The following is a 20715-nucleotide window of genomic DNA, read 5'->3' on the forward strand; positions in this document are numbered from 1 at the left end:
AATCATTTCCTCCAATTCACCTCCATCTTTCCATCTCTTTTGTTATAGTAGAGCCCAATATATGAATAAAATATGAAATAGAGAAGAGATGTAGAGAGTATTGTTGGAGTTTACACTCTTAACTTTGTCCTAAATTGCTAAGAACCACATATTTTATATTATATTTAGGAGCCAACAAGGAGGCTCTTGGAGATGCTCTTAGTCTCTATATATTTCTGATAATTTACTGAATAATTTACGCTTTTCACCCATAAGTTTAAGCGCATTTTTTGATTTAGTTTTAAATAAAATAATATTATTTTTCCAATACGCACCCAACTGTTTGAAAAGCACTTTGATCTACACCTCTTTTATCATCTTCCATTAAGTTGACCGTTAAAGTTAACAGTCTTTGCACAGTTTAAATACTTTTTCATATATATTTTCCGGAGCTGAAAAAGGAATTAGTAGTCCTAGCCCATGATTTAATCGTAAAGCCCTTTATTTCTCATCGAATATTTTGATAAACAACATTTCTAACAAAGGAATTGGTAGGCCTAACCATGATTGAATTCGCAAGCCATGATTGAATTAAATGCGGAGTTTATCAATGTGATATTCTGCACACCATCTTCATTCGCATCTTTTCCTAAACTTCCAATGCTGTAATCGTAGAAATGGCCATCAATCGACTTTAAAAGGTAGAAGATTATTGTTTTTGCAAAATGTAAAATGTAACAACTAGTATGGCGGCTTGCCATATATTATAAGTTTCTAAACTATGTCATATAGACTAGTAGATATTATGTCAGAGCAAAAAGTATTTGCTACTTCAAAAAATAAAGAAGGAATCACCTGATACCGTGTCCACATATTTCTAGTAGCAGGACCAATTGACACACAATCATCACCAGTTTTGATGGTAGTTCCGGCAATAGTAACTCCTGTTGAAGTCTGAAAGTGAAGTTCCGGCACCGAACTCGCCCCATTTTTAACCCTAATTGTTTAATATATGCGTGCAATGGAGATCCCAAAACATCTGATTTTTATAAAAGTGCAATCTGTCCCGACTCGCGTGAGAGTTTTTGGGCACATTTCAAGCATGCCAGAAATCCACAACCATCACATTCGAGAATAAAACAGAGGTTATAGTAAAAACCTGAGCAGAGGGAACAAGTGTATGTAGACTTCTTTCTTGTAGGCCTCTTCGAAACTAATGCAAGTGTGTGTGGTTTACCTTGAATAAAAACTTTAATGGTCCCTCCTAACTTGATATTGCTGACCAAAAACCCGCAATAATAGTGATAAGAATGTTCAGATTCTCTGCAATGGTAGAGCAACTCCTGGTTGTTAACTCGTTCTTCACAGATTTCACAGTAGAATGCTCCCTCGAAGAAGAATGGTGGAATTTTCAAGGTTAAGGGGTGAACATCATATTTGTGTTCCATCTTACTTGGTACAATTGCACAAGATATATGGATCTGGAAATTACTGCAGGTTTCACAGGCATATTCCATCCCAACTTTATTTTTATACCTGGTTACACTGCAGGTTGAATTCGAAGATGGCCGCTGAACAAGGGAGTGATGCTTGTGAGATTTGTATTTTATTCTGGCCGGTAAGAATGCACAACGGATGTCAACACAGATATCACAATCCTGACAGTGATAGTAGAATCCATTTGTCGAATATTTGCAAACACCACAACTCACAATATCATAAAATTTATCCTTCATCTGAAGTAAGAGAGAATGTTCGGGGTGAACATGCAATGCTCCTACAGGCAAATTTTGTGGCAACTTAGTTGCACAGAGGGAATGGAGAAAGAAGCCGCACTGGATACAAGCGTAGTAAGAGGGATAGGAAACGGTTATAGGTTGAACACAGCCATTGCATATCAGCCCTCTCCTATCATCATCACTGTCGTCGCTATCATCCTCATAGATAGTAAACTGGAGCTGTTGTAATGGATGGATCTCGTGACTCCAATGTTTTTCAATAACGTGTGGATCACTAGATGTTATTGACATGATTTCACCTTTACCTTTAAAGTTGTCTTCGGACTCGCAACACCGAGTCACAAGGAGGTCAAATATTGATTCCTGGCTAGGCAGAGGAAACAGTACCAGATCAGGTTGATTATCGACGTCATCATCTGCTTCAATTTCAGTTCTGAAAACAACAAATCAAAATTAATTCAGAGATGATAAAACGTGAACTCATGGGAACTTAAAAAAAAACCAATATAACAAACTAAAAACATTTAAGGGTACTCACACCATAGATATTGTGGATGTAGAACATTTCATGTGCACAAAATATGTGCACTTGTGGCAATAATACACCCAGTAGCTGGGGCAAACATATCTGCGGCAGATACCACAGTATTGGGAAAAGAAGAGATGAATGTCAGGAACAGAGTAGACTAGAGCTAGAGGGTGATTGTGATAAGTAGGCGATGGAATAATCAAGGGGGAATAGGCACAACTCTTGTGGATCCAGAACTCACAGGTTGTGCATACGTACGAAGAGTCTTTCGCTTCCTCCTGACAGGCATCACACTCAAAAAGGGATTCCTTGTTCATTAATGTCAGCGCGTGCTCCTTGTGTCCTTGATGATGAAGCACCCTCGGTTCCAAAGCACAAAACACACACACATCAAAGTCACAATCAACACATGCATAAGAGACCTTTATATCACGACCACATATATCACAGGTGCAACCATCTGCAGAGCGTGGAAAGAGAGAAAGAGGATGGCTGGTGTGTTTATGGTGGTTTATTTGCTGTGGGAATTCTGCACAACTCTTATGCAAGTAGAAATTTTGACAATCAACACAGGTATATGTAGGAGAGCCTAGGACTCGTTTTTTACAAATATTGCAAGCAGCATTCTCTCCCAAAATAAAATCCTCTTGTAAACTTAATGAATGCTCATGTAGATAAACAGACATGGGCAATTCTGCACAACTTGACTTGTGCAGATAGAAACTTCGAAGATCATTGTGTCTAGAACAGAAATATACATGAGAGCCTTGAACTGATTTGTTGCACGTATGGTATATAACATCATCTCCGCTAGCAATACACACTACGAATATGTACCCGGATCTGCTGAAGAACTCTAACACTGAAATCATTTTTGATTGAGAGGAGAAATTTTTAAAAATGGGTTTCAAGGTTCTTAGTGGCCTAACAATTTTGTTCCAGAGTTGAACTAAATTCGCATCCCTTCTATAATTTCATAGAGAGTAGGCCGGCTCAAGATATTCTGCCATCTGAAGCTAAATTCGACACTGAGGTCAATAATATTAAAATATTTTGTCAGAAATATTTAATATTATAAATTCATCTTTCTTTATAGGAAGTGCTTAGGATCCTGAAATAAGTATCAATTCATATTTTTCTTACCGCCTGGAGGCATATGTTGAATAACGTAAGATCACATATAGTTGTTGCATATCACATTCACGTCACACCTTCCATTTGTAACCTTCCATTTGAATTAGTATACTTCGTTCTACCATGTCTATAATAATATCTTAGATACCTTTCACATCACATTTGCATTAATAAATTCATTCATTCATGTCCTAATAATCATATAATTGTATCTTATCCTAATTAACACATGAAACACTAACTAAAATAAAAGTTAAAATATGTTGCGTACAAAATTGAGTACAAAATCTTTTATAAAATGATAAAAAATGATATGTGTTAAATTTTGATTAGAACGAAACCCTATATTTACATAAATAACATTAATTAAAATAGAGTAAACTTCAAAGTTGTGACCAAAGTTTACACTGATTATTAAAAAGTTGGCCAGAGTTTCAAATTCGCAAAAAGATGGCCAAACTTTGGTTCCGATTTTTAAAAGTGTGGCTCCCGATAAATGTATTAACAGGAGCCTAACGGGAGTCACATTTTTTAAAAGCGGACCAAATTTCGGTCATTTTTTTGAGAATTTGGAATGAAGAAAAGGTTAAAAATGAGTTCCAAATTCTCAGAAAAGTGGCCAAACTTTTGTCCGCTTTTCAAAAATATTGCTCCTGTTAGTGACATTTAACGGGAGCCACACTTTTAAAAAGTGAAGTCAAAGTTTGGCCATCTTTTTTAAAATTTGGAACTCTAGCCAATATTTTGAAAATCGATGCAAACTTTGACCACAACTCTGAAACTTATTCATTAAAATATTTCATCTGAATTACATGTCATTTTATTGAAAATTTTATGCATGGCACTCTCGATCAAAACATGCACTACTCTTGTTATTATACCAAGTCTACTGAGTCCAGCCAAAACTAATTTATTGTGCATGGTGCGGTTTGGTGCGGTTCCAGACATTAACCGTTACCAAACCGATGAATGCGGTTCGGTTCGGTTCGGTTAATCATCATTAACCGTAATTAAAATGGTTTTTCGGTTGCGGTTAACCATTAGTCGGTTGCGGTTTTTTTCGGTTTTTCCACTATTATTTGCTACTCTTGTGTATAATGATATTTTCAAAAAAATATAAAATTTTCATGAACATGTACAATATGTTCGGTTAGTATTTACTACTGTTTCTATATGAGGATATAGGAAACATTACATACTTTCATTTAAAAAACCTTAATACACAATAAAAACTAAAACATACATATTTTGACAAGAAATTAGATGATGTCAAGTCAATAAAATTACCCAAAATCAACTAATTATGAAATTCAAATAAAAATTTTTCAAAAAGTACATAAATAAAAAAAGTAGAATAGGTTTCATAATAAAATTTGATCAGCAGATTAACAGCAGAAATATTTCTGCTCTATGGCAAATCACAATAGCCTTAGTTTTCGATCAAGCGCTCCTCCAAATATTTGGGTGCCCGGTTATTTAAGTGACTCAGTAAGTATGCAAGTACGGGTCTGTGGAAGAAGAACCTCCATATAAAATTAGAGGGTTAATAATCAAGTGAGTCACTAAAGTGGGCTCAAAATATCAAGTTGGTCCTTGAACTCAAAACGGTGTCAAATTGATCACTAAAGTCAGTTATATGTATCTGTAAATATAAGTTGAAGGGGTAAATATATTATTTATAGAGGTTTACATATTATTTTTGAATTTTACCAGAACTAAGTATAAGATCATGACTTCTGATATTTATGGTAATATATTCAGATTTATCAAGTTTATTTACTATATATTTATAATTAAAATAAAGAAAAAAACTATATAATAAAAAATAAATAGTAAATAAACTTGATAAAATCTAAATATATTTTCATAAATACGAGAAGTCATAATCTTGTATTTAGTTGTGGTAACATTCAAAAATAATATTTAAATCTCTATAAATAATATCTTTACTCCTTGAATTCATATTTACTGATACATATAACTGACTTGAGTGACCAATTTGAGACCGTTTTGAGTTCGGTGACCAACTTGATATATCAAGCCCACTTTGATGACTCACTTGATTATTAACCCTAAAATTAGATGTGAATTTTAAAAATGGCTGAGGTGCTTTATTACTATTATTAATATATATATATATATATATATATATATATATATATATATATATATATATATATATATATATATATATATAGGCTAACATTCCAGAGAGGGACTCCTTATATGGAGTTACATAGTGCGCCACTATAAATTATCAATTTTATTATAAATTCTGTTATAGAATACATATAAAACGTGATTCTAATATAGAATACTATAAAATATATCTATTTTAATTAATTTAACACTTAAAATTTGATGAAAAAAAGTATATTTTCGAAACTGATTCTACAACAGAATAATTCTGGATAATTATTATTCTGTTATAGAATCATGTTGAGATATTGCATAATTTTAGATGATCTTTGGAATAAAAAAAATTATATAACTTCGTTTTCGGTTTAATAATCAAAATTTGCAATTATATTTCATAAAAAAATATAATAGAATATATATTATGTATATGTTTATAATGGTGTGCTACGTAACTCCATATAAGAGGGTATGCTATGGAGTGTTACCCTATATATATATATATATATATATATATATATATATATTTCGGTTCGGTTAATTTCGGTGCGGTTTTAGCATAAAACCGAAAATAAAACCGCACCACTAATTTCGGTTTTTTATCTCGGTTATTTTCAGTTTTATTTGCGGTTCGATTTTTTTCGATGTGGTTTTTCGGTTTTTTTAGGGTTTTTTTGCGGTTTCGGTTTTTCCTACTCGCCCCTAAGTAATAACATGGACAAGGAAGCATTAATGATAATCTTTTTTAAATTGATACCTAATCCTCGTTAAAAACAATTGATACCTAATCCTTGTTAAAAAAAACTGATACCTAATCCTCCTTACAGATATTATTTAATTAAACTGCTGCGGTACCGGTACTGCTTACTTTGTCTTTGGCTTTTGGGAATATTAGACGACTACACGCCTGCACGAATTATTGGTAGAGTTCTTTTGTGTTTTTGATTTATATATTTTTGATAATTTATATGATCAGTCATTTTCTGTATTGTGTGTATTAGTGATATTTATTGTTTTTTTACGTATTAATAAAACTGAATTTCAATCATTCATCTAGTTTCGACTATCGACTATGAGTATAAGCTACTCCCTCCGTCTCTAAAAACGTTTCTCGTTTGAAATGTCGGCACTGTTCATAACATGAGACAAATTACTAATTTACGTCTAATCTATAAGATAAAATATAGTCATGAGTGATCTTGTTGGATTCGTATTTATAAGTACTTTAATACAGTGAATTTTTTTTATTTAATACTAATACAAAACTAAAGATATTATTGATTAAAAATGTGTGTTGGCAAACGTGAAAAGTACAAATGAGAAAAGTATTTAGGGACGGAGGGAGTATTGTTTTAGTCAAATCAATCAATCAATACCTTTTATTAATAAGCCAAACCAGATTTCAGTGGAATATCAGTACCAAAATTATCAAAATTTGGTCATCTTATATCATATTTAATTATTATTATTATTATTATTATTATTATTATTATTATTATTATTATTATTATACTCCTATTAAAAGTATTGTACTCTCATTAATAGACTTAAATTGGTCAGGACTTTATAATATTCATTAATTGATTAAGATATTATAATTAAAAACGATTTTTATAGTTATTAGAATTTTGTAATCATATAACTTTTTCATTTAATAATAATAATCATTAAATTATTATGAAAAAAATTTCGTATTGGTTACGATTTTATAATTTATATATTATTACAGTCAACAAACCTTTTCATTTAAATTTTAACTCAAATAATTTAATTTACAAAACAACTCTAATTTTATTATTATCATATAATATTTTTATTTGGTATAATAATTATTATACTATTATAAATTCAACAAATTATATTTTCAACAAAACTATTCATTTTAATTTTTAAAATTTTAATAATTTAATCTTTAATTAATAATACACCATATGAATACACTTTCATACGAGCTTTTGTTATGGGATGATTATACCATTAACAGAATTTTTATTCATTTAACTCATGTATACGATATTCCTAACTCCTGAAATCTGGTCTTCTGCTACGAATTTAATACCCTGCCTTGTTAACTTAATTAGTTTAAGCCAAAAAAGACGCTGATGAAAAAAACCGGCGATTCAAGTACAAAGACAAGCATTGCTTCAAAAATAAATTACAAAGACATGCATAGTGACAGGGGTGCAAAGCAAAAGAAATAAAGCAAGTGAACAGAAAAATGCACATTCTAAAAGAACGACAAAAGTTTATATGAGTGTAATCTGTTGCAACTTGCCCGAGAGTGGACACTCCAAACATGAAAGAAGTCCACAACCATCGCATTCCAGAAGAAAACAGTAGGAATGGAAAAAAGTGAAGCACCGTGAACAAGTGTGTATGGGCCTCTTTATTGTAGGACTCTTGAAAACTAATGCAAGTGTGTGTGGTTTATCTGCAATAAAAACTTTAATTGTCCCTCCTAACTTGACAGTGTTGAGCCAAAACCCACAAGCATAGTGATAAGAATGTTCAGATTCACTGCAATGGAAGAGCAAATCTTGGTTGCTAACTCGTTCTTCACAGCTTTCACAGTAGAATGCTCCCTCGTAGAAGAATGGTGGATTTCTCAAGGTTAAGGGGTGAGCATCATATTTGTGTTTCGTCCTACTTGGTATTATTATACAGCGCATATCAATTAGGAAACTACTGCAGCTTTCACATCCATATTCCACCCCGACCTCATTTCGATACCTGGTTATGCTGCAAGTAGAATTCGAGGCTGGCCGCTGAACAAGGGAGTGATGCTTGTGAGATTCGTGTTTTATTCTTGTTGGTAAGAATGCACAACGGATATCAACATAGATATCACAATCCTGACAGTGATAGTAGAATCCATTTGTTGAATAGTCGCAAACTCCACAAACCACAATATCATAAAATTTATCCTTCATCTGAAGCAAGAGAGAATGTTGGGGGTGAAAATGCAATGCTCCTACAGGCAACCTCTGTGGTAACTTCGTTGCACAGAAGGAATGGAGAAAGAAACCACACTGGATACAAGCGTAGTAAGAGGGATGAGAAACAGTTATAGGTTGAATACACCCGTTGCATATCAGCTCTCTCCTATCACCATCACTGTCATCGCTGTCGTTGTCACAGATAGTAAACTGGAGCTGTTGTAATGGATGGATCTGGTGACTCCAGTGCTTTTCAATACTGTGTGGATCAATAGATGTTAGTGACATGGCAACACTGATTTCACCTTGAAAGTTGACTTGGGACTTGCAACACTGAGTCACAATGAGATCAAATATTGATTCCCGGCTAGGCAGAGGAAATAGTACCAGGTCAGGTTCATTATCCATGTCATCTGCTTCATTCTCACTTCTGAAAACAACAAATTAAAATTAATTCAGAGATGATAACACAGGAGCTCATGACAACTTAGAGAAGAAATGATGTGAATAGCAAAGTAAAAACAATTGAAAGGTACTTACACAATAGACATTGTGGATGTTGAACATTTCATGTGCACAAAATATGTGCACTTGTGGCAATAATACATCCAGCTCCTGCGGTAAACAAATCGGCGGCAGATACCACAGTATTGGCTAAAGACGAGATGAATGTCAGGAACAGAGTAGACGAGAGTGAGGGGGTGATGGTGATAAGTAGGCGATTGAATAATGGCGGGGGAAAAGGCGCAGGTCTTGTGAATCCAGAACTCACAGGTGGTGCAAACATATGAAGAGTCGTTAGCTTTCTCATGACAGGCTTCACATTCAAAAAAGGCTTCCTTGTTCATTAACGTCAGCGCGTGCTCCTTGTGTCCTTCGTGATGAAGCAGCCTCTGTTCCAAACCACAAAACACACACGCATCAAAGTTACAATCAACACATGCATAAGAGACCTTTATTTCACGATAACAAATATCACAGGTGAAACGATCAGGGCGTGGAAGGAGAGAAAGAGGATGAATGGTGTGTTTATGGTGGTTTATTTGCTGCGGAAATTCTCCACAAGGCTTATGCAAGTAGAAATTTTGACAATCAACATCGTCATTACAACTACCACAGGTATATGTAGCAGAGCCTACGACTCGTTTTTTGCACATAATACAAGCAGCATCCTCTGCAAAAATAAAATCTTCTTGTAAACTTAATAAATGGTCATGTAGATAAACTGATATGGGTAATTCTGAACAAGTAATGTGCAGGTAGAAACTTTGAAGATCATTGTGTCTGGTACAGAAATATATATGAGAGCCTTGAGCTTGTTTGTTGCATGTATGGCATATAGTATCGTCTCTCCTAACAGTACACTCTACAAATGTGTACCCCGAATTGCTGAAGAACTCCAACACTGAAATCATTTTTGGTTGAGAGGAGAGATTTAAAGATGGGTTTCAAAAGTGACAAAAAAAAAAAAGGAAGAATGGGTTTCAAGATTCTTGCAGTCTTAATGGCCGGATAATTTGGTGTTTAGGGTCGAACATATTTATAAAAGCACAGCCGAAATAAACAAATACTTGTTTATTTGTTGGAGCGAACACCGGAGTAAATTCTGGATCAAGGCATGTGTGGATTAACGTTATACCACATGCTAATCCCATTTCTTAACTGAACTGCATAATCAACTGTCCTCCTTGTCTTCAGTTGGATTGATTATGCTATATGATTAATTTTTGTTTACAAAAACAATCTTATATGTATGTATGGCATGCAGCAATCAGCATCCTCTTCAAATATAAAATTCTCTTTCAAACATAATGGGTGCTCATGTAATTTTGTAAATAAACCAATTGGGTGATTCTGCACAAGTCTTGTGCAAGTACAACTTTGAATTTTATTATGCCTGGTGCAAACATAAGCAACAGAGCCTTCGGCTAATTTTTTGTATGATGGCATTTAGCACTGTTTCTGATAAATATACATCAGAGTTTAGAACTGATTTGTTGCACGTATGGCATACAGCATCGCCTCCCGTAACAGTACTCTCTATTAATGTGTGGCCCGAATTGCTGAAGAGCTCCAACACTGAAATCATTTTTGGCTGAGAGAAGAGATTTAAAAATGGGTTTCAAATGTGACAAAAAGAAGAATGGGTTTCAAGATTCTTGCAGTCTAAATGGCCGGGATAATTTGGTGTTAATGGTAGAACATATTTATAAGACCACAGCCGAAATAAACAACTACTTTGTTTATTTCTTGGAGCGAACACCGGAGTAAATTCTGGATCAAGGCATGTGTCGATTAACATTATACCACATATGCACTTGTAGATGCACCCACCGGCCACCATTCACATGCGATTCCCATTTCTTAACTTCATTCCTTCTTGTCTTCAGTTGGATCGATTATGCTATATGAATATCGGATGCAGCAATCAGCATCCTCTCCAAATATAAAATTCTCTTTTAAACATAATGGGTGCTCATGTAAATAAACCGATTGGATGATTCTGCACAAGTCTTGTGCAAGTACAACTTTGAATTCCATTATGCCTGGTGCAAACATAAGCAACAGAGCCTTCGGCTAATTTTTTGTATGATGGCATTTAGCACTGTTTCTGATAAATAATTTTTTTTTGAAAATTATTTTTTTTTGCTAATTTGTTTCTGATAATTTTGGTGAAGGACTCCAACACTGATTTCATTTTCTGGGTGAGGGAAGACTGATTCTTACAGTCAGGGCCGGTTTTGAGCAAGTGCACCAAGTGCAACAACACAGGGCCTATAGAAATTTAGGACCCCCAATCTATGACTACTTCTTTCTATCTTTTAGTATACTCATGATAAATTAATCTCTTTTTAATTTTTATCATTATTTTATTTAAACACTAATTAGCACACTGTACAAGCAGTAAATCCCACACGGCCACACACATATTTAAGTCTAACTACCCAAAAAACAAACAATTTTTCAGTTGTAGTAGTACGATTTTGTTTATGATATCTTGTTATTTTAAGTATATTAAAATTTTGTTTTGTTATTTAGAAGGACCTCATTCTTAAAGTTAGCACAGGCCTCGAAAAAGTCCCGGACAGCCCTGCTTACAGTCTTGATGCTTGGATAATTTTGTGTTTGGAGTCTTGAGATATTAATAAGATGACAAGATATATACCAAAGTCGAGAACTGATTCGGCAAAAAAAAAAAAAAAAAAGGTCGAGAACTGACAGCTCAAACAATTTTCTGTGAAGATTATACTGAGTGAATTTCGGGTCAGGGCATGTGTTATAACGTTATACCACATGCCAGTGCAGATTGCATCACTGCAAGTTAACAAACCTCGACTTATATATATCCCATGCAATCACAGACTGCACTTACCTTTGGACGTGCTATATTCGTCTTCCAAACTAGATCTAGACGTTCATATTTTTTCTGCTAAATATAAGTTGAAATTAACTAGCTTAATAAAGGCACTGATAATTTTTAGATTTCAACTTTTAAAGAAAGAGGATCGCTTAAAATCTTTTCTTTTAAGTGTATATATGCTTCTAAAATAATTTGTTTTTGTCATAATACTTTCACTTCAATTAATTGTATTGAAATACAATGTTTAAAGGAAAGGAATCGTTCATCTAACACGAGAGCATGCCAAATAACTGGGATAGTTCCTTCATCCCTGTAAGAAAAAAAAAATGGAAGGAGAGACTTGGTGCATGATTGACTAACGCCACTTCTAGCTCTTTTTTTTATAAAAAGACTGCTTTTATTTTTTTCACTCTTCTGTGTAAAAATTCAGAAGCACTTATAAAATATAAATAATATTAGTATTTGTTTCACGACTTTTACTTTTTTTCATAACAGTTTAATTCACTTATAAGTCTCAAATTACTTCTCACTTCTAGTCCACTTTTTTACTTCAAGCAATAAGCATTTTTTTTTAAACTTTTCCAAACAGCCCCTTATTCTGTCACTGGATCCGCTGTGCATACTATTTCGTGGAAATGGCGCTCTCCTCTTCCCGGCAGGAGTGTTCGTCTCAAATGTCACTATTTACTATTTAGAAATAAAAGATTTTTATTGTTACTTTTTAAAAAAAGCCCCAAAATATCATTTCAAAACGCAAACTCATGTCGTGTTTATAATATCAGACAACGACACAAATTAAAGTTATGGTTTTCAACTGAAATGCAACTTCAAATTATGTTTTCTCAAAAAATTAAAACATAATACAAAATTACGTTTTGAAGGGACATTAGAGATCGTCCTCCATTATCACCACAGTCCACACACCACTCCTCCATGACATCAGACGTCGTGCTCCATTATTACCTAGTACTATTCTTGAAGTGGAATATTTTATTCGGACAAAAACCAAAGACATCTCATCCATAAACAATCAATATATGTTAACAAATTCAATGAATATATATTAACTTTATTATGGTTGATCAACCAATACTAAATAAATTTAATATTATTATGTTAATTAACAAATTTTTAGTATACTATAAAAAATAAAATATTTATTAATTGATAACTAATAACTTTGCTAAAATAATATTTTTTCCCTTCCCCAATAATATTAACTTATTGAGATTTTATTGTACTCGTGTTATCATCTTATGAATTTACACACTACTTAGTGAATATTGATAATATTTTGATCAAATCTTATTGAAAAAAGTATTTTGAGCACTCAAATATATGATAGTTTATATAGAAAACTGGTTTAAAAATAAATGAAAGATGCAACTATTTTTTAAGGAGCTAGTTAGGGTTTTGGAATTTTGGAACTTTAAGGAGAGGTACATCTTGGCAGATCGAAGACCACACTTCGTCCAAGGAGAATCAGAAAATACAGTAGAAGACGTGGATTTGAATCGCTTGCGCCGTAGCGATTAAAATTAATATTCTGTTCGAACTTCTTTAATTAATATTATAAAACGTCGGGTCAAGTTCCGATTGTTCCTACAACCGTGAAAATAAAAAGAGCTAAAAAAAAAAAGAATTGCTAAATGCAGTAAAATTTTACTTAGTGCACTAATCAGGAATTACCTCCTTAGCCCTCTAGTTGTTTAAATATCATTAAATATAAACCTAACATCTTAAGTTTTTAATGCACGTGTTACTTACATTTTTAATTTTTAATGCACGTTTTACTTAAATTTTATATTCATATATTATCTTTTTGTAACGTGTGATATATTTTTATAAATTTACTTATACACATATATATAAATTAATATGAAATATATTTCTATTTCAATATATTTTTTTTAGCATATTTTCGAAACAAAATATTTTTTTATACCAAATTCTAATAATTGGATATAAATATAACTTTAAATCTGTTCACCACAATAATTGATTATTTTTTAATTAAAAAATTGAATTTTCAAATCAAAAAAATGAAAATCAATATAAAAAAAACTAAATTCGTGTTTAGGCAAAATTCTATATTTTGATTTCAATCAACAATATTTTAAAATTAACTTTTATAATATTAATTTAAACATATAAATAAAGGTATTTTTCTATTTTGAAATTATAAAATATAAAAAATAGTAACAATTAAGATATTTGATAAAATAAAGTATTTAAAAATAATCCATATATTAGAGTTAATAAATATAATAATTTAATATAAATATAATTTAATTCATGTTCCCATAGAAAATTATTTCTAATGTTTCGTATATATTTATGATTTATAAGATATTTTCACATTATCTACAAAAAAAACTTTAGAAATAATTGAACAGTTTATTTATAAGATATTTTGAACAGTTTTCAATTCAAAAGTAGTAAACAAGGTACTTCTATTAAATAAATGTTTATTACGTAAATCATTGTAGAAGAAACCAGGTGATCGTATTAAATGCTGAATTGACTAATTGCACAAAGATTGGTGCTCAAAGTTGGTTGTGGGCTGCTGAAATGCAAGGTGATTTATTGTTTCATTGTGTTTCAGCCAATCTGCTCTGTAATTTAAGAAATTTTAACCTATTAATGTTAATGTATATTTTCAGGAGAGTCGTCTATAGGATATGCAACATCTATAATGATATGGAACTCGAAGATTCGTGTATTACACGTGAGGTAACTACACATTATTATCCTTTATTTCTGTGGTAGTATTGTGTAGTCTGCATCTCTTCTGCTTAACTTGTTTATTTATTTGTTTCAGGTATAGAATAGCAGCAGCGTACATGAGGATTTGAGATTCTGATATGCTGCAATCAAAGGTAAAAAATAAAGGTGCTCTGTTCATACTTTTGTTTTTTTAATCTTTTTGAGGTGATATGTTTGTATGGTTTTGTTTCTTTTGTTTTTTAATTTGAGGTGATATGTTTGTATGGTTTTTGAGGTGCACTGCTGCAGCGCACACATTCCATTTATGCTTTGATTAAATTAATCTCAAACTTTCTACACTCCATTTATGCTTGGTATTTTGTATAGGCAACTGGAAGGGCTCATGTAATTTGATATCATGTAGTGTGGTAGTAAAAGTGTATATATACTTGACTTGGGTGGCTGAGGATATAATAACAAACATAAAAGGTTGACTAAAGCTAGTTTGGCAATTTCCTCACTGATTCTTTAGTTGAAATTGAAGACTCCTGTGATATTGTGTTATTGTTGATGTATTTCAGGTAATTAGGTTTGGAGGAATTCTGTTCAAGCAAGCACTTAACAAGCTATTTTCTTAAGGTGGTGACATATTGCTGTTCTACTGGAATGCACTATGAAATTATTTTGTTGTTCACTTGTTCTTGGAATCTTGGTCTTATTAACTGATGTATTTTGAGAGAAATGTTGTACTTTGTAATCTTTAAATAACTCATTTGCTTATTTTCCAATTTTATTTACGCATTGTTGTATTAAATTTTAAATATCAGATTTTTGGGTTTCGGTTTTCGGAATTCGGTTTTCATATTTCGGTTTTCGGTATTCATTACAAATATTTCGGATTTCGGGTATATCCGAACCTGATCCGAAATCCATTAGATCGGATTTGGGTATTCATTTTCGGGTATTTTTCAGGTTCGGGTATGGTAGCCATATCCGAGCCGATCCGATCCGATTGTCATCCCTATATACGGAAAACAAATGAAGGGTATTACAGTATTCTCTTGTTACTCTTATTACTACACGAAGTCATGAAAAGGAATTAGATATTTTCTTTGATACTAATTTGACTACAAATCTAAAAACCAGAAAACACAGTTTATCTCCAGAACAAACAAAACAGCTAGATACATCATATTATCATTTCAAATTTCCACAAACTCTTTACCTCAAGGTTAAAGCCATGCAATCCATTTTTTTAATCCAGACATGCTCAGATTCTCAGATTCCTACTCACCATACGACTTTGCAGAATCATATAAAATATTTACATCCTTACCTCTACAGTATATTATTCACTTCTGATTTCGATTAATTTGGAGCAAACACATGGAGGTTGCTTCAAGTAACCATGCTCATATAGAGAAGAGATATAAATTGCTTTAGCCTTTGTGTGTGTATCAATTGTGTACGCGGCACCCCCTTCTTCCCTGTGGATGGTGCACCGAAAAACCGTGGTAGGCCCGAGCTGTGTATCACCAAAGAGGTTTCACTGATGCAAGAATGGGTATCCAAGGTTGCAAAAAGATACTCCTCTCATGCTTTTTATTCATATGGAAAAACCACGCCATTCTGCTCTTGAATCAAGACTCAAGATCAAGAAAAACAGGTGTGATCTTTCCAAGATATAAATCTACACGATTATGTAATTTTTCATTGATTTATGGTATATATTATTATGACTTGATTCATATTTCATTTTTCATGATTCGGTATAATTGTGGGCTTAAATCTATTTTTGTATGGATTGGTTTGTATACAACTTCATCTTTTCATCCGTTTTAGTCCGATTTTGAGTAGTTTTGGATTTGTGTTTTTAATCTTGTATTATATGATCAGTTTTTTAGGTATTCTATATCTTTTTTTGATTCTTTGTTTCGCTAGTGTTCATGATGTTTGCAGTTCTTAGATGGTTGTGGCGGAGATGGTGACCTAATTAGTGGGTGTGGTGTAATTAGATTTTTCAAATTAACTAATTTTTTTGCTTGTTTTTAGTTTTAGTTTTGTAATTTGAATATTGTTAGGTTTTAATACTAGTAATCGTAGATCATAATTTTAGTATTTTTTGAATGGTTAGTTGACTTATTTAAATTCATTTATATGTGGAATTTGACTTTTCTCTTAATGATATGATTTGAATTTTGTTTCCTCATTAAAGATTAATTGATAGCCTTTATGGTTAATTTTTGTACCTGAATTTCATTATTCATGGGGTCATAAAAGATGGCTTTATTGTGTCTTAATGAGGTATTACTGCGGCATTAATGGCTGTTTGTTTTATTGGTGTATACCAAATATATATCGTGTTGATAATGATTTTGAGCTAAAATCGCATCTTATGACAAGATTTTTGTCATTTATTTGAATAGATATATCTTAGCTATATTTTAATTTCAGTTTTTTTCTTATTTATATTTTAAATTTTTATTATTATATCCATCAATTATTTTCTAATGAGATTTATATTTTAGATTTATTTTCTTAAGTATCTAACCAAAGAGATCTCATCGTCTCTTTGGTGTAGATTTTTTGACTTGTTTTACATATATTTTCATATCATATTTCCCTATTCTTTAGAGTTATATTATTTTCATAAACTTTTCTAAATTATGAGTTTGTTTGAATTTTTTCATTATCGTTTATAAGAATTTTATTATTGTATGTAAGAACTTATTATGTTCTTTTATTTTGTTGTGTTTTTTCAGGGTATGCGAGTGGAAGAAAGGATGGTAGCGGAACCTTTAGGGGTGTTTTCTTATCGAACATTAAAGCTTTATTGTCTAAGTGTCCCCGGTCATCTGTGCATGTCCGAGGGTTAGATGATAAACTTTCTTGAACGAAAGAAACTCCTGGCAGCAGCTCTTGTATTCTGATACAATTCGTTATACGAGAAAGTATCTTGTGACAAAAAAAAAAAAAAAAAAATTTGACTACAAATCTCATTTTATTACCCAGACACCATACTATACTCATTTTGCGGGTCTCGACGCTTTCATTTTGCTCGCGACTAGGGTTTGATTTTAATCCACAGGTCATCTCTCTCTTTCCCATCAGTTTCATCTTCTTGTACTAATTAGATTCATATATTTTCCTCTCTTTTTTTCGTGCTTAATTGTATTAAATACATATTGTTTCAATTGATAGATCTGGAATTTGTTGCTGACTGTTTGTTGCAATAACTGTTTTCTGTTATTGTTTCCTAGACTGGCTGTTTTTAATTCTGTTTGGAGTGAACGGATCTTCGATTTTGCATAATTGTTATCTAGCTGATTGTTTCGTAAAAACAGAGTAAATATGAATTGGTGGGAACATGTTTGGGGAAATGAATAGAGTATTGGAATTTAGAAACATATCTGAAGGGGAAGGATTTTATTAGCAAGTTCTTTTCGAATTCTCGGGTATTAACAGAAATTGACAATGTGAATATGAGCATGTTTGTGTGGCTCAAAGCCGATTTTGATTTTAAGCTGAAAAATGTCAGTTCGTGTAATAAGCCAGAAATTGGATTAAAGCCAGAATAAGCCCGAAACTGATTTGAAGCGAGCAGTTAGGTTGAGCTACTTTTTCAATGACTTGATTTTTAATTTTTTTTGATAAAAGTTACCTAAAGTTACCCATAAATCTGTTTTATTTTTCATTATTACATTTTTAATAACCCATGAGTCATTAGTAAGTCAAAATTATCAAAACAGACATTTTAAGTTTCTAGCTTATCATATTAAGTCACGTTAAGTCATAAGTCACAATTTGTTAAGTCATAAGTCACAATTTTAAGCTAAGCCAAACAGGCTCTATGTTATGTGGGAATATCGGGACCCTCCTAGTTGATTAGAAATTAAAAGTCATTGTCTACCTAGGTATGCATATTAGGTATATTGATGCTTTTTTGATGCCATTTGCTTTGCGGATTACTTTTTCTTTGTTGTTGGTGTTATTATCTTGTTTAAATTGATGCATAGTTTATGAAGTTGAAGAAGGGGCTAGGAGGTGAGCTGTAGTTATCCCCTTGGATTATAAGTTGATGAATATATAGTGTGTTAGGATTGTTGTGCTCCGTGATTAAATTTATCTTGCAAAAAATGGCTAGGCTTGTAAACATAAGCATGCGATATTTGATCAAATAATGAAAAGCAAGGTTAATGTGATTAGCTATAGAAAAGAGTGGTTGGGTGTAGCTTCTTGGTAGAAAAAATTGCTCTGTGAATTCCTTAAATAACTTGTCAAATCGAACATGACCTATTTAAAAAAGTTGATCCTACATATTTTATAATATTGTCTACTACTAATAAAACACAATCACTTTATTATATATGACAACTTCATAGCTTAAAAAGTGAAAAGAGAACACAGAAAATAGTTGGAATTTATGCCTACTCCTGTGAGATAGATGCAGCATAGGCTCTATTTTCCATACTAGGGTTGATTAGTTTAATGGTCACCTCATGTCTTTAACTTGCTGACGTTCCACACAGTGCTGATGTTTTAATTCTTGCTTCTTTGGAACTACAAGTGTAAAGAGTAACTTTAGTTGTTAGTTCTTTAGTTTACAGGCTTCTGACTGCAAAGTGAAATGGCTGGCGGTAGGGTTGCTCATGCTACCTTGACGGGACCAAGTGTGGTGAAGGAGATAGTTATTGCAACTGTTCTTGGCATGTGTGCAGGTGGTTTATGGAAGATGCATCATTGGAATGAGCAGAAGAAAACTAGAACGTTCTACGACCTTCTTGAGAAAGGCAAAATTGGTGTGGTTGTCGAAGAGTGAATACTGACGGCCGAAGTGACCATACTTGGCACCTAGAGCATGTTTTGCGTTTTGTTGTCTTTTATCACATTTGAAGCTGAAACCCTCTCGGAATTGAATAACAGATCCATTTGTATGGTGCTAGTTATTTTCTACTGCTCTTGTAAAGACTTGTAAAGTATCGGGTTCTGTTTCTGATACCCTTGCAAATTATTATTTTTATTGAAAAAGAGCACCATTTATATCAAAAAGATCGCATGACATCTGCCTTTTTGTAAGATACACATTAAGATTCTAAAGAAGCTTCTCTGCTTTATGATATGTTCATCAGATTCAACTTATTGATGTTGGTTCTGTGGTCTCTGGGAAGTACCCGGCAGCCGGCAGGACTGGCTTGCTTTGAACCTGTTATGTAGTCTTGCAGTGCTTATGGAAATAGTTGTGGGAGCTCGTTACACAGCCATCTTCATGTCTAGTATTGTGAAAATTGGTTGTGACAAGTTAAAAATTGGAAACCAAAGAGTTTGATCAAAGTAACTGGAATAGGAGTGTGATTGTGTTTATCTACTTATTTCTCACCTCATTATTATTTTGCGCTACATTTTTCTTCATACAAAAAGCTCTTTTATTAAATTTTAATTAATTAAAAATCACACATATGATGGGTACGAGTCGAGTCTGATGCTGCCATCTCGAGTTTAAATACTTGGTACTAATTTTTGAGATTGAAGTTCAATTTAATCTACGTTTGAAATGAGTCTAAAAACTTTAATAAATTATACTTTCTGAATTTGAAGTCACAACCACCAAATTTTGATATACTTAGGGGTGGTTTGGTTGGGTGGCATGGGGAATCAGGTATGGGTATGAAAGCAGCCAAACCCATATCTAGTGTTTGGTTGGATTTTTTTTTATCTTCATACCCATAGCTGAAACCTCCGGATTATGACATTTTAAAACTTAAGTAGAGGGGTGGGTATGAAATGCTGGTATGGGTATCAGTATTAATATTCTTTTCTTTAAATATGAATAATAATAAATAAAATATTTATAGATACAAATAAATGTTATTATTGATAATAAAAATATTTATAATTTTTTATTTAATAAAATAATTTAATTTAATCAATAACATGATTATATTTTTAATTAAATACATTCATTCCAACACTCAACCAAACTCAAGATATCAGGAATGATACCTTAACCCCATACCACTCCAAACCGATTCTTAATTCCAACCCAATACCGCTCCGCGAACCAAACGACCCCTTAATGATTTGAATATATTAATATCAACAAAAACTCGAACATGAATATAAACTTGACTTGAATTCTATGTAGATTTAGTTTGTAATTTTTGTATTAGATATTAAACATTATTTTATAATATGTAA

The 20715-nt window shown here is 32.4% G+C and overlaps 3 protein-coding genes and 1 long non-coding RNA gene across 7 annotated transcripts; 2 read left to right on the top strand and 2 right to left on the bottom strand.

The window, feature by feature from the left end:
- Positions 1-212: 212 nt before the first annotated feature.
- On the bottom strand, positions 213-3258 carry LOC108213565 (uncharacterized). Of its 2 annotated transcripts, XR_010290198.1 has the most exons (3): positions 2257-3258; positions 835-2151; positions 213-642 (listed from the first exon to the last, which is right to left on the bottom strand). XR_010290198.1 is itself a non-coding variant. In XM_017385369.2 (2 exons), exons 1-2 carry the CDS (start codon positions 3117-3119, stop codon positions 1026-1028), a joined length of 1989 nt encoding a protein of 662 aa, XP_017240858.1. In that variant the 5' UTR covers positions 3120-3258; the 3' UTR covers positions 668-1025. The 2 variants fall into 2 exon arrangements, 1 of the variants encoding a protein (XP_017240858.1); XM_017385369.2 differs by lacking the exon at positions 213-642 and having other exon boundaries at positions 668-2151.
- Positions 3259-7636: 4378 nt separating this feature from the next.
- On the bottom strand, positions 7637-10841 carry LOC108214044 (uncharacterized). 2 transcript variants are annotated; one of them, XM_017385818.2, is made up of 2 exons: positions 8994-10841; positions 7637-8880 (listed from the first exon to the last, which is right to left on the bottom strand). In XM_017385818.2, exons 1-2 carry the CDS (start codon positions 9866-9868, stop codon positions 7764-7766), a joined length of 1992 nt encoding a protein of 663 aa, XP_017241307.1. In that variant the 5' UTR covers positions 9869-10841; the 3' UTR covers positions 7637-7763. The 2 variants fall into 2 exon arrangements, with proteins under 2 accessions (XP_017241307.1, XP_017241306.1); XM_017385817.2 differs by having other exon boundaries at positions 7637-8883; positions 8994-10667.
- Positions 10842-14353: 3512 nt separating this feature from the next.
- LOC108214042 (uncharacterized) lies at positions 14354-15283 on the top strand. Its single transcript, XR_001805469.2, has 3 exons — positions 14354-14547; positions 14636-14693; positions 15102-15283. It is a non-coding gene; the product is annotated as an uncharacterized LOC108214042 (long non-coding RNA).
- Positions 15284-17481: 2198 nt separating this feature from the next.
- On the top strand, positions 17482-19639 carry LOC108210596 (cytochrome c oxidase subunit 5C). Of its 2 annotated transcripts, none has more exons than XM_017381950.2 (2): positions 17482-17608; positions 19121-19639. In XM_017381950.2, the coding sequence occupies exon 2, from the start codon at positions 19148-19150 to the stop codon at positions 19337-19339; it is 192 nt and encodes a 63-aa protein (XP_017237439.1). In that variant the 5' UTR covers positions 17482-17608; positions 19121-19147; the 3' UTR covers positions 19340-19639. The 2 variants fall into 2 exon arrangements, with proteins under 2 accessions (XP_017237439.1, XP_017237440.1); XM_017381951.2 differs by having other exon boundaries at positions 17483-17608; positions 19128-19639.
- The last annotated feature ends 1076 nt before the right edge of the window (positions 19640-20715 follow it).

This window comes from Daucus carota, chromosome 3 (assembly GCF_001625215.2).
Source record: "Daucus carota subsp. sativus chromosome 3, DH1 v3.0, whole genome shotgun sequence".
NCBI classification, from domain to species: domain Eukaryota; kingdom Viridiplantae; phylum Streptophyta; class Magnoliopsida; order Apiales; family Apiaceae; genus Daucus; species Daucus carota.